The sequence below is a fragment of the Anopheles maculipalpis genome, chromosome 3RL (assembly GCF_943734695.1).
Source record: "Anopheles maculipalpis chromosome 3RL, idAnoMacuDA_375_x, whole genome shotgun sequence".
Lineage (NCBI taxonomy): Eukaryota > Metazoa > Arthropoda > Insecta > Diptera > Culicidae > Anopheles > Anopheles maculipalpis.
The window spans coordinates 42,274,704-42,289,110 of NC_064872.1; the positions used below are offsets into that span (position 1 = coordinate 42,274,704).

Here is a 14,407-nt window from a genome sequence, read left to right on the forward strand (position 1 = left end):
ATCATGTCGTTGAGAGGATTTCGAAAGCCAGCACAAAATGGGAATGCAGATGGTAAAGTAGACTGAGATGGCTTTTCTTGCTATTATGTGGGGGAGTACTATGAATTGGGGGTCATTTGATTATGCTTTGCGAAATAGCATCACCCGGACATGTGCCTCTCGATAGGACACATTTTATGTAATACGTGTGCTTACAAGCTTTTAAACCGTTTCCATTTCTAGATTCGAAGCTATCACTTATCCCTGGAAGGAAGCGAATCCAGATGATGGGAGACAGTGACAGTGAGAGTGAGGCTTCTGCTACTCCTATAAAGCCTGTGCAGATCCCCGTAGTGGGTGCCGTGAAGGAGAATGAGACGTCCACGGCTCCCGCTGCGTTAACTATCAAAGAAAGAGAACTGAGACTTCAGTCCGTAAGAAGGGCCTGTATGGAAGTCGATGCAATGCTGCTACAAACCGCTTTGCTGGCCAACGATTGGGACGTCGACAAAGCTATTGAAGAACTAAAAAAATCGTCCGTTAAGCGCAAAATTATCGTAAGTCCATCCGCTGTGAAACCAGCTGCCGTTGTACCGGTGGCCACTGGCACAAGTCGTAGCGAGCAGCCAGCAAAAAAGAGGCGAGTTCAAGAGTCACACAGGAGTGACGAAGAAAGTGACTACGATTCGGATCGTCCTACTCAGCTCGTTTTCGACAGCGATGAGGATAGTGATGGACATGGAGGTTACAGCCATGGTAAAGTTTCCGCCGAACGGAAAGGTGTGCTGGATTTCCTGAATTCTGCTGCGCTGCACGAGATGGTTTGCATTAAAACGTTATCGATGAAAAAAATCGAACTTTTACTAGAATTGCGGCCTTTCAAAGATTGGGGCAATCTGGTGGATAAGCTAAAATCGCACCGATCACTGCAGACCGATATTTTAAACTACACGCAAGAATACCTTACACGCCGTAACAACATAGCGATGGTGATGGGAAAATGCAAGAAGATTATAAAAAAGCTAGAAGAGGCAATCGCGTCCGGCGGCACGCTGGTCGAACAACCGGGAAACATTCCGGAAGGGATGAAGTTAGCCGAGTACCAGCTTGTAGGATTGAACTGGCTAACGATCATGCATCGCCACAATATGAATGCCATTCTGGCGGACGAAATGGGTCTGGGGAAGACGATCCAGATCATTGCATTCCTCGCTTGGCTGAAGGAAAACGGTCATCAGGAACGGCCGAACCTGGTGGTGGTACCTTCCTCTACCATGGATAATTGGGAGCTGGAGCTTATCAAGTGGTGCCCTTCGCTGGTCATACTGAAGTACTATGGAAGCCAGGCCGAGCGTCGTATGGTACGCGTGGATTGGGCAAAGAATGGCATAAACGAGATAGATGTCGTGCTGACCACGTACCACATGATGGGTGCATCGGGCGAGGAAAGGAAAATGTGGCGCGTAACACAATTTGACTATGTTGTGTTCGACGAGGCACACATGCTGAAGAACGTTCACTCGCAGCGTTACCAAAATCTGATGCGTATCAATGCAAAGCATCGTATCTTGCTGACGGGAACGCCGCTGCAGAACAATCTGCTCGAGCTGATGTCGTTGCTGTGCTTCGTGATGCCCAAACTGCTCGGCACAAAGGTGGACGACATTAAAGCACTGTTCCAGGGTAAAGTGGTAAGTACACAGCACGAACCATGAAACGCAAGTAACGATTAGTAAACACATTTTCTTTTGTCGCAGAAAACAAGCAAAGGAGAAATAGAAGAAGAATTATCTTCGTTTGAAAAAAATCAAATTGATCGCGCAAAGTTGATCATGAAACCGTTTGTACTGCGTCGCCTCAAACAAGATGTGCTGCGAATGTTGCCTCCTAAAACGGATGTTGTTGTAAGTGGATGTCGCTTAGCGATCTGTTTAAGATTTTTATATTCAAAGTCGATGTTAATCAAACGACAATTGCAGTTGAAAACCCCCATGATTGATTCACAGCGAGAGAAATATAATGAGATTGTGAATGAGTATCAGAATGCTACTGGGGTGATTAAAGATAACACAGAAATTAGTGGAATGTCCATCATGATGCACCTCAGGAAACTTGCCAATCATCCCTTGCTAATGAGGTAAGTGGCGATTTGCCGTTTATTATTCATTGCTTAAATGTTGATCTAATTGTGTCTCTCTCAATTGATCATCGATAGGTATCACTATTCCGACGAGGATGTACGCAAAATGGCTACAAAGTTGGCTACCGATCCGGATTATAAAGGTACCAATGTGGATGACATTTTCTGCGACATTGCTTACCTGTCTGATTTCAAGTTGTTCCAAATGCGTGACAAATATACCGTAAGTATGGCGCTCTCTCCAGTCTATATTAAGTCTCTGTGTTCTATTTTTCAAATCATTTAACGTATATCTTTGCACAGACATTGTACGACTTACGGTTACCAGAGAAGTTGATTACTTCTTCCGGGAAATTCCGGCAGCTGGATGAGCTATTGCCCAAGCTGAAGGAGGAAGGACATCGTGTACTGATCTTCAGCCAGTTTACCATGATGCTGGATATCATGGAAAAATATTTAAAAATTCGCAAACACAGTTTTCTGAGGCTAGATGGCTCAACAGCCGTTACCGAGCGGCAGGAGCTGATCGATCGGTACACGCAAGATCCGAATCTCTTCATATTCCTGCTGTCAACAAAAGCGGGTGGATTGGGAATAAATTTAACTGCGGCAGACACGGTAATCATACACGACATTGACTTCAATCCGTACAATGACAAGCAGGCGGAGGATCGTGCCCATCGAATGGGTCAAAAGAAACCCGTTACGATTTACAAGCTCATATCGGATGGTACGATCGAAGAAGGCATGCTGATGATTGCGCAGCAGAAACTACAGCTGGAGAAGGATGTTACCGAGCAGGATGGTGAGTTAAGGCAACGGAGAAGGTTTAATTCAAATATTTCCTCATTGAATAAATGTTTCCTTTTTCTGTGTGTATGTCGCATCCCATCCGAACACAGGCAATAATCAGGTGAACGATCACAAATGTATGGTTGGATTGTTAACGATGGCGCTTGGCTTGGATGAGAAGAAGGCCGAAACAATACTCCAAAACGAGTCTCCCATGAAAAAAACGATGGAAGACGAGTTTTAATTACCTGCTGCTGTGGGTGCTGGTTGGAAGAAATGTCCATGCTGAAGCACCATCTTTTCGTTGACGTTACGTGTAACTTTTTTAAACTGAGTGTTAAAACCACCAGTCGATGATTGTATCTCGCTTCCGACGGAACGCCACCAATTTTGTGCACAGTTTATTTTGTATAGTTTACATGAACTTATTTCTTGTGTAACAGTTTTACTCTTTAGTTCTATTTATATGATGTACGGAAGATGTATGGTACGTAGCGTGTAGTTAACCGATGGAAAAAAATATATTTGAGCACCAATTTGTTAAGAAAATGAATTACCAAGCGACTTTCTACGATTTTGCCATTTGTGCATTTATTTGCCGAATTCCGAATTGAAACAGCGAGCGAATCGATGAATGTGGTAAGTAAACATATCGTTCGACTTTCAAGGTAATTTACGATACCGCCGTTAATATTGCTATTTAAATATAACGGCAATGCAAATGTCAGTCAAAGTTTATAACCTTGAGATTGTTTAATTGGTTAGACTGAAGGAAATTAGAGGCGGACCTAAAGAGCCTTTTATTGAACCTTCCGTGTGTATGCAGATATTTCCATTGGATATTAAGCACAGATTAAAGATTTACACATGGTGTTGTTTCAAAAAGGGTATGAGGAAATAACTAAAAACCTCAACTGAATGATGCAATGCTTATCCGCGCAATAAAACAAGGTGCAGTTTAATGAGATTAATCAGTTATGTTTATATGGGTTGCGCTGACAAAGACCCTATTAACAGTTAAAAGAGTTAAAGATTTCTCGATAAAAATTTATAGAATTAATTTTGTGTGAATCTCTCCATTATCTAATAATATATTTGAATTTTTAAAATTAATAACGAATATAAATATAATTTAGGTATAAAACTTTGCTTACATTACCAACACGTTAAAGAAAAGCGAGCAAAACGCAAGAATTAATGGCAAACAGCAAGAACACCAAACACGACCAGAGTTATTAATGGGAAATGTTTATGTTTTTGCTTTTCTTTCCCCCCACGCCGTGGTCGTGTTATAGCATCGTGCTGTATATATTAGCCCACCCTCTCTGCTTGCTCTCGCAATAAAATAACACACTCAATAAACAAACAAAAAAAAAGGCTAAAACGTTCCCAGATATCGCTACAACCGACCAACCAACAAAAACGTTTGCTATCCTTTTACTACCCTAGCAATTCCAGGTTGATCTCACGCGATCTAACCTCGCCAAAACTACGTAGGAAGTGGCTAAACCTTCAATGGGGAGCGCGTGGAAAAAGCCTTCGCCCATAGGAAACGAAAATGAGACGCCACGTTTTGTAACGTTGCGCTGTGCTTTGTTCTCTTTAGGTCTTTGCGTCCCTTTTGGTGCTTCTGAAGCGATCTGAAACTGACCGGCCATTATTATGTGTATCTTGTCAACTTCCGTTTCGTCGTTGTCCAATTTTTCTTCACGAGCTCAGCAAACAAGTTCAAGATCAACCGGTGGCTTTTTCGTGCTAGTGACCTCCCCCAGCAATGAGGGGTCTGTTTGGAAGATGTGAAGTCTATATTGCCAGAATGGTTCGATTTATCGTGCAAGCTCCGCGAGAGGCTTCAAGTCTTTCTGTGTCTGTGACTCCAAAAAGGTGTCATTGACCTGTGCTTTTGGAGATGTACAAAAGATTCCCCACGTGTTACCTTCGCCCCGTCGAAACGAAGAAGTGCCAATTCGTGTCTTGACGATCTATCCAAATGTGGTTCCCGAAATGGCTGTAGGAATCATTTTAATTGGGCCTCTCGGCCTGCGGCGGCGTGCACAACGAGGAGTGGGTTCGCATCGTATACAGCCTTGTGGGGTGAAGACTTCGATCGATCTTCAACTACCTTTAGAATGCATAAGGCCTCTCACCAAAGACTGCCGTAAAAAGAAAACCGCGATTAGATGAAGCAAAAGTTTTTCGCGTACCCTCCATTTATTATGCTGCCAACCAGAGGATGCTCTAGAATTCACTCACAAAAAAAAAAAAAAAAAACAAACCAAAACTACATCCATATGAATTTTTAATACAAAAAAAAAAATGGCAAGTGTTCCTCGCCCACTGTAAGGGTTGTATCCATCCGGCGATCGTTATTATTGGCGTACGTCTTTTGAGACCATCTTTTGGATGTTCTTCTTCAGATTTTGGCGCACTCGTCTTTGCCAAAATCTTGTCTCCTCCAGAGTTTGCCATCCGCATGCGGTTACACCGTCTGTTGTCCCCTCCTCCTCCACCAAGAGGGAACCCGAGAGCAGCAGCCCCACAAAGAGCACCACAGCGAAGAAGGGAGAGTGTTCGGGGTAGGTATAAAGCTGAACACGAGATGTGTGCCAGGTTTAGTCCATCGAAAGTGACCGTAGCATAAACAGCTGGAGCCCATCCGGCGACTGCATCGGGAAACGTGTTTATTTCTACGCGCAGACGGGTTAGTGTTCAGTGATCGTGCTCGGTTGAAACTCATTCAGTAAATAGTGGTTCACGGTTAGCTTAGACGTAGTAGATCGCCAGCGAAACCAGTTTGAGTAGTTGTTTTTCTTCTTCTTTCTTTCCTATCTCCTACTCATAGAGTGGTGATCAGTGGTAATTGAACTACAGTGTGTTCGTGATCTACGCCAAAGCCTGTTCTTCGCCAGCAAACAATAGCCAACCTCACGCCCTTAGCATCTTGCAACGCACAGGTAGGCATTTAGTCGATTAGTGATTCGAATCGTATGTGAGTGTGTGTATGTGTGTGTGTGGATGTGTGCGCCCAGGAATGCCCCTGAAATTCATGAAGGGCTCCTAACATAAAAGCATTCTGATCGGATGCAAACTTGAACTAATCACCTTGTCGGCGATTGTATTTAATCCGATCAAAATCTTTTAGCGATCAGCAAAACGGATGATTGGTTTGATTGCAGTATGCTGACCTCAATCGGAAGATATATGCCTGTGATTAGTGGTATCATTTCTGTAGGTCTTTTTTTTTTCTTCTACGCGTTCCTTTCAATGCTATTTGGATTGTTTCGCAGGCAGAGGAAGGTTTTGGAGCGAACCTTGCAAGGGAGCGTTAGCTTACACACGCCGAATGTTTAAGGTGGTTGTGGACACACCTGCACGAACGAACGAGGGTTCGTCGCTTGGTGCTGGGCTGTGTGATGGACGAGATGCATCTTGCGTAATCGTGGATCGCTTTGCGCGCCCGTTCGGATTCGGAGAAATTATGAAATGTTTCTCACATTATCAACGTGCGTGCTCGCGTTAATGGCTCCCACCGAGTGGGGGTCATCGAAAGGGAAATCGAACGCACGTTGGATCCGACTGCGCCAATCGAATGGAGCCTGGTGACCTGTTTTGGAAGAAGGAAACGGTCACATCATATCGCGAGTGCTCTGCTTCAAAAAAAGCGTCAATGAAAGTGCCATTGATGGGATGATCATGTTTTATTTTTATTTTTCGCAAGTACATTTTCGTTGAAAGTGATCATTTTCCTTTGAAAGATATGATCTTTTGCAATATTGCTACAATCTGGAACGATTTGGGGTGGTTTTTGTTGCAGCATTTAATTTTTTTTTAATTTCTTTAGGGACAAACTAGACGAATTACAAACTAGATAAAGATCACATTGGTTTGGAAAAATTTAATTCTAGAAACCGTGAACAAAAATGATCAAACTCTATCGAGAATGAGCTGGGACGAATTTTTGATGCATATATTTTGTAAACAAGTTAACGATACAGAATTCCTTTGGTTCGAAAAAGAAAACTTATCCTCATGAAAATAATTCAACCTGAGGAATTTCCAAATAAGCGATTACAACCATTTTTCCCCATGCATGCAATCACTGCCAGGAAATAGTATTTTGTGCGATGTTTCAAATTAATGTTAGTTTAGTGCGGATTCGGTTCGTTGAATTTTGTGTTTTTTTTTTCTAAATTTATTTCCTCCAGTCCACACAACACATTGGCTCGTTCACTCACACACGAAGTAGGATCGTAAATTCCTGTCTTCCCACTGTAAAAACATGGACGCTTGGTTCCACTTGACTTCGGTGGCGGTTATTGGTGAGCTAAGAATGGCAGCACGAGTTGTTTTTCCTGCGATTATTATTATTCTAATATGTTTTCGCGTGCTTGTTTGTCCGATCTCGCCAAACCAAAGGCACATTGACGCGCGATCGTACAAGCGCATAACACCCGGCGGGTAAAGAAGTTACGGTTCGGCTCCACTGAAAGAATGGGTCGGAAAGTGTGGAGCGAAAAAAAAATCTGCATACTTAATTAGTCCTCCACGCCACCCATGGGAAGGCCATCAAGAGGCTGTTAAAAATCGTACAGACCATGCCTCACAGTGGTAACATGGTGGCGGGGTTCATTAATTAGAGGCTGCTTAAGCACACGCGGGTCTGCTAGGGAGAGGAGTTGAAATCAAGTGGAATCTTTCTAACGTCCGGCAACGATCAATCCGACGTTTGGAATGGTCCAACAGCGTAAACGAACCGAACCGGATCAAAGGTATCATTTCTAAAGAGTCCGATAAGATAACTCCTGTGTTCAACTTCATCGGATATGTGTTGGATCGAAATTCAAGAAGCTTCTGCGTGGCATTTAATTTCCTGCTACACGACCACGAATCAGAGGTTTGACTACGGTGGTGTCTTTAATGAATTCCAATGCTGAACTTCACAAGGTCGCCAAAACCACCACAGTTTGGTCTCATTTCACGAGCATCGGGATGAATTCGTACTGCGTTGCATTTTTCGAAGCTATTCACAGCGCCTGCAACGCGATTGAAAGATTGGTAGTTGGTTGGATGAAATTCCTTATCGTAACCTTCCCTTTACATCCTAAGCCCTATTGTCCATCGACAAGTGGTGAGATCTTTTGTTGCATGGTGTGCTTAACACGGAGAGTACTGAACCCGTTCACAGTATTAAACCTAACGCTCTAAGGTCATCACCATCCCTTCGATCGTCCAATCTGGTGTCTGATGGTGTTGGCCGGTTCCACCACCAAGCCAAAACAATTTTCCATCAGTGCTCAACCATTCAAACGCCGCCGTTAAACGCCATCTCGCTCGACCTCGTTTTGATTTCGGTGCTTTGCAATTGCAGCAGCCTCGGCAAGACATTGCCCATCTTGGGTGTTCTTCTTGTACACACGTAATGCACGGTGGACGCTTGTGGCGGGTGTGCGGACTGAACCGATCGGTGCAGTCTGCATAAAAAAAACCCCCCCAAACAACATAACACACTCCACCAGCGTGCACATCGTCGGTGCTTCGCCCCGAACCATTCCCAACCCGGCGCGCACGTCACGTTCTGGGCATTTAACTCTCCTACGGCTGCGAATAACAAATTGATCAAACGCGCAACGCGACGTAATTAGCGTGTTGCTCCGTAAATGGCAGCATCATTCACAAATTGTGTGACGCCGGTTTGCGCCAGGAGGCACAACCGTTGGGAGGTTTGTGGTCAAAACAAAAAAAAAACCAACCAAAACTCATGCACACACACCCCCTTCTGCTGGAGAGTGTTGCTTCTTCTCAACCGACACTGCTGTTACGTTGCAAAAAGGAAGGGAGCTCCAAGGGGGGGGGGGGGGGGCACCTAGGAACGGCACTCGAGTAGAAAGGAAGATCCACATTCACTCCGAGTATAGCAAACAATTCGAATGGGTGGAGTCCACGAATCACGCCATTATGAGGGTATCGAATTCGGGGTAGTTCTCAAACGCCGCTTATGCCAGCGATACGTATGGCGTACTGGACCCCATGCATAATGGGCAGCATATGGTCAACCTAAATATTGGTATGAAATTTTTACTTTGACTTCCTCGTCGAGTGAGGGAGCCCAACAGCTGATAACCTGTTTTGCAATGATGCATTGCAACCCCCGATGAACTTCAGCAAACAGCACCGGTATGAAAATAAGTCACCAATTATGGGCCAAGGCTGCTGATTATGGTAGCTTTTCGCTAATATTTGCGTAGGAGATACTTCGAGGAGGAGATGCTGTGAGCTACGTTGGAATATTGACGAACGTCAACACGCACCGAGCGGACGCACTATGGCAGTGAATGCTAATGCTCACGGGCAAAAACTGTGTATGACAAATTCGAAGAATCCAGTTTTGTCCACCGTCGCGTTGTGACTAACGCGAACAGGTTTCGCACGCTCCAGAAGAATGTGTCCAATGTCGCCAGTTGTAGATAAGATTCCAATTAGCATACGCATGCTTAACAGGTGGCTGAGCGCCGTCGACATCCACTTATGTTGTGAGTTATTTTCGTATGGAGTAATTTATACTGGTGACGTTCGACTCTACTGGGTGATATATTTAAGCCCACTTAAATCTCGAAATCTTTTTTGCTGATCTTGATGGGCACTGTGTCAATAGCGTAACGAGTTGATGTGATCGATTAAGACGGGCATTTCAGAAGGCGTGCACATGACCAGGAGTGAAACTCCCTGAACAATCGTTGACAAATTACTAATGATGCAAATGGTTCCCAGGGTGGATTGAACAATTTAATGAACTTATACAGATGGATGAAGTGCAGCCTCCATTATATACAATTTTTCTTCCTACGTCTGACTGATCGTTTTAATTGTCCCCGTTGTTCCTTTACAGCCATGAAGCTTTGCCTGCTGATCGCTACAGCCGTGGCATTTGCCACGTGCTATGCTCTCCCGGTACCGAAGGAAGAAGTATTTGCTGTCTACCCGGTGAACAGTGCCTTGGTAGAGCACTCTAGTGACGTTCCTGTCGAAACTAAACCGGAACAGGTAAACCTACGGGCAGAAGGTTCTACGGCCAAAGATCTCACTGAAGAACAGAAAGTTGTACCAACAGAAGAAGCTACTGTCCAAGCTGGAAAAGATGAAAATAAGCCAGAAGAATTGAAAACTGTAGCGGAGAAATTGAACGAAGAAGAATTGAACGAACCGACCTCAACCAACGATGAAGTTCCTAAAGAGGTCAGTCCAGTGGGTGAAGTAAAATCTGCTCCATTAAAAGAATCGACAACAGTAAAGGACGATGAAAGTTCCGTAACTGCTGCATCGACTGATAATGTACCAACGACTGTAGCAAACAATGATGAACCACTGTTGGAAGTCACTCAATCTGTTGTTGCTGTAGCACCAGAAGTGGCTGTTCCGGAGACCGTAGCCGTAGAAGCAACACTGACGGAAAAATCGGCTACTGCTGAGAAGGTGGCAAACGAGGATACTAAAGTTGTGCAGAAAACGCAATCGGTTGAGAGTGCTGTAGTACAAGAGAAAAAAGTGACTAACGATGAGGCCAACAAGAAGGATGAGGTAAAGTCAGTGGAGTCATCAGTTAAGAAAGTACCTGAGGAAAAGGCCGAAAAGCTCACAGTAGAGTCTAAGCCTGATGTACCGTCCGAATCGGCCCAAGCACGTTCTTCAACAAGCGATCTCCCGGCCGAGCTACCAAAGACCGTCGTCAAGCCGGAAGAGAAGCCCACTGATCAGGTTACCGTGAAAGTGGTCGTCGAACCAGTAGAAGAAAAGAAACCCGTCGTAGAGCAGGCTCAGGAAGTGAGTAAATCTGTCCCAGAAGTAAACTCTCCTACCGTACTCACTGAGGTTGCCGGGCCAGCTCTGGCAACTGCCAATGTTTTAGAACCGCAAACCGAAGGCAAAGAGGAAGCAAAGCCTACTAAAGTTCGTGCTGCTCCAATCGTTGAAGGTTTGACGGTATCGCAACCGGTAGAAGCGGAACCAGCCGTTACCAAAATTCACGTCACAGTCATTCAGGAAGAGGTTGAGCTTGAAGGCAAGAACATCGCCCAGAAGGAAGCGGTCCAGAATGACGCACCAGTGACAGAAGCGGAAGATAAAAGTACCGAAGCAACGGTTACAACAACTGCCACTCCTGAAAAGGAAGTAGAAAGCGATGAACCGGTGGTGGTGAAAGCTGCCGAAGCTAAAGATGAGTTGACCAACGATAAGCCAAGTGTCGTTAAGAGTGTGGAGCCAGTCGTTCAAATTAAGCCAGTGGCGGCAACAACGGTCGAAGCTATCAAGGAAGAATCGCCCGCACGATCAGCCACTACTGAAACTGTTGTGATAGTGGTACCCAGTGTAAAGTCGGAAGATGTCACCACTGTAGTGGCTGTGGCTGAGAATACCGATAAACCTGACGAAAAGGATGTTGCGGGAGGAACAACAAAGACAACGGTAGAAGAAAAACCTGCAGAAAAACCGGAAGTTCGTTCTGCTGCTGCAGCCGAAGAGCCAGCAACGACGGTAAAGGTTGAGGAACAGCAGGCAAAAGCCGTTGACGGGAGTTCTCAGCCGGGTGCAAGTGAAAGCTCGGATACCGTCAAAGAAGAAGCTAAGGATCAGAGTGACAGTATCAGTACAACGGTAAGCAGCGTCACCGAACTGGACACTACTACCGTCAGCCCTGTAACCACCACCGACCCGGAACCCGTTCCCACACCGGCAAAGCAGAAGGCCAAGAAGCAGGTTCCGCGTAAGTAAATGCCGTAAAGGCGCTATAAACATGCACATTTTATCTTACAACATGGTGAGTGATCGTTGTGTTTGTTCTTGTGTCTTTCAACAGCAAATCTTAAAGGATATAGCAAGCGGCTAAAGTTGCAGGAGGCGCAACGAAAGCAAAGTGGCGATAACGAGTAATAGCGATCCGTTAACCGTTAGCAGTTAATGCTAATAATTGCAGATAATGCAGCTCAAGGAAGCATCCCACTGACGAGCAGTCAATTATGCCGACTCTGTCCGGTTGGTGCCCATTCCAATTAACGTCTTTAGGCTGTAAGATTAAACCATAGGATGTAAGCGATAGCTCAGTAAGGTGACATCATCAGGCCGAATAAAGTATTGTTCGAAATCGTCATGTAGAAACGGTTCTTGTCGTTGGGTTTGGTGCATTGCATGCAATGTTGGTATTGATGTCATGACATGATAGTTCCTGTAGGACTCTAGGGTTTGTTCCATTACGTGAATTGCACCGTAATATCGTTCAATAGACACAATATCACAATTAATATTCAGCGCTGATATCTTACGAGAAATATAGATTTTTTAAGGGGAACTATCTCATCTCACCACCGTGAGAGATCAACACGTGGTGAATGGTTACTCAATATTCCTTGTGAGTGAGCAATTGTGTTGTGTTATTCTAGGGATTATTATAAAATCAATCAAAACGAAAGAAAAATTGCTCAAAAAATGTGGAATAATTCGGTAATTACAATGCCGTTACGTTAATTAATCTCTCCGCCAGAAAGTATTGCGTAGAGTCTTTTTCTATTTTGCAGACTATTTATTTACTGCCGAGTTTCCTTCTTTTCAATTAACTTGAACATTTGTTATAAAGCACATGTAAACACACTATCTGGTGCTGTTCAGTAAATCTTCACTACTGTCTCAGAGCGCTAGTAAATGAGTAATCGTCAGCATTCGTCGCGCATTTTGCGCGATCGAGAATAAATTAACGATTGCCTATAAAAACGTGCCGCATTTCCTGTCCCTGCGATCAAATCTAGTCGAACGGTTCCAGTGATCGGTGGTGGAACGATTCGTAACGCACTGAGGAAATAGAGAGCTGTAGAAGGTGTTTTTGTGAAGGCGTTGACTTCTGACTGCAAGTAAGCAAGCAAGTGCGAAGTGCGAACCAACTCGCCGTGATCATGAAGCATTCGGCGGTGGTGCTGTTGCTGTTGTGTTGTAGTGTTCTCGTGCCAAACACACATTCTGCGCCGCAACGGAGTATTGATTTTCTGTTGGGCGATGAAGAACTGCAAGCAGTTGTGAAACCGATCGAGGTAGATTTACCTTCCACTGTCACCGAACAAGAGCAAACGGAAGCGTATAACGATGATCAACGGAACGAAGTGCAAGCAACAGTAGATCCCATTGAAAATGAACAGCAAACGGACGAGCCACAGCAAGTCCTATCTGTTACTGAAGATTATCCTGAAGAGGAGCAGTTGACCGAAGATCCTCAAGACGAGCTTCTGGAACCGGTCACAGATACTCCGAAGGAAGATGAGAAAAATGCAACCACAACTAACGATTCAACGTCTGCAGCTCCAAGCACAACTACGTCCGCCTCACCAAATGAAGTAACGACGCCGGGACCAAAAGCTTCAACGCAGCCTACACCGATCGATTCAGTAGAAAACAATTCTTCTGAAGAGCAACTAACGACTAACCCTATTGTGGTGCCCGACAGTGGAGAACAGTCCACAACCGAATCCAGCGAAGACTCGAACCAGCTCGCTCAGGATGTGAATGATTTTATCAACGATCTGACAAATGAAGTACGGTCGAGTGCGAGAGATAAACCGAAGCGTCCGCCAGCAGTAGAACCCAGCCCTCCAAAATACTCCACAGTATTGCCCACGGCATTGCCGGAACGATACGATTCAAAATCGATCGAAAGCAATGAAGATGACGACCAGGTACAGTTGAAAGTGGATCCAAACGGTGCACAAACAACCAATGGCCCATCACTTACTGAGGATCAGTTCCGCGCACTATTTGAGAAGTTGCCCTGGATTGGTCAACAGCGTTTCCCAGGTAAGTTTTACCCTGCAGGTGACACTTTTTCGATTCGATTAGACGAGGTCAGTTATGGGTACGATTAAAGAGAATCGGTCGCTGTTTTTGTGTGCATCCATTTCAGGCTACGATCAATGGCAACATCAGGGTTTTCCGCAACGCTCCAGCTGGCAGCATCGTGACGATCGTCAACGGCACTATCAAAGCCACGGTTCGGACAGTTTTCAAGGTCATGGATTTCACCGAAGCTCTTGGCATTGACGCGTGCTCTCTGCGCTTTCTACGCTGGCCTTTTAACGGGCGACACACCGGCGACAGGGATCTCCCGATATTCAGCCAAAAAAGTCACATCACAACAGCACACAGGAATGCTGCAGCTGGTGATTAAACACTGTGATTATATTTAGAAACACGTCACTAAGGGCCACCGATTATAATAAATAGCAAAACATTCGATCGTGCGTTGGATATATTGAAAATGGTATCTGAAACAACTTGTGCAGGGTGTTGTGACCGGCGGGCGTTCGATCCATGCTTAACATTAGCATCTCACGGTCAGGAACAGGTTTAGGCGTAGTATTACGCTGAAAATCATTCTTGCCAAGAATGCATTAGTCATAGGAGGGGAGGATCGGTTTGTTTGCTCTCGTTTTGCTAAGAAACAAATAGTTTCGCACTACCGGT

At 44.8% G+C, this 14,407-nt stretch overlaps 3 protein-coding genes across 3 annotated transcripts; all 3 read left to right on the forward strand.

The window, feature by feature from the left end:
- LOC126564091 (SWI/SNF-related matrix-associated actin-dependent regulator of chromatin subfamily A containing DEAD/H box 1 homolog) lies at nucleotides 1-3,157 on the forward strand. Its single transcript, XM_050221019.1, has 7 exons — nucleotides 1-52; nucleotides 223-1,670; nucleotides 1,737-1,883; nucleotides 1,959-2,116; nucleotides 2,195-2,342; nucleotides 2,423-2,924; nucleotides 3,022-3,157. The coding sequence occupies exons 1-7, from the start codon at nucleotides 4-6 to the stop codon at nucleotides 3,153-3,155; spliced, it is 2,586 nt and encodes an 861-aa protein (XP_050076976.1). The 5' UTR covers nucleotides 1-3; the 3' UTR covers nucleotides 3,156-3,157.
- A 6,642-nt stretch (nucleotides 3,158-9,799) lies between these two features.
- LOC126564292 (protein bangles and beads-like) lies at nucleotides 9,800-11,899 on the forward strand. The gene is made up of 2 exons (XM_050221293.1): nucleotides 9,800-11,669; nucleotides 11,763-11,899. Exons 1-2 carry the CDS (start codon nucleotides 9,800-9,802, stop codon nucleotides 11,834-11,836), a joined length of 1,944 nt encoding a protein of 647 aa, XP_050077250.1. The 3' UTR covers nucleotides 11,837-11,899.
- Nucleotides 11,900-12,849: 950 nt separating this feature from the next.
- Nucleotides 12,850-14,012, forward strand: LOC126564971 (eukaryotic translation initiation factor 4 gamma-like). The gene is made up of 2 exons (XM_050222104.1): nucleotides 12,850-13,741; nucleotides 13,848-14,012. The coding sequence occupies exons 1-2, from the start codon at nucleotides 12,850-12,852 to the stop codon at nucleotides 13,982-13,984; spliced, it is 1,029 nt and encodes a 342-aa protein (XP_050078061.1). The 3' UTR covers nucleotides 13,985-14,012.
- The last annotated feature ends 395 nt before the right edge of the window (nucleotides 14,013-14,407 follow it).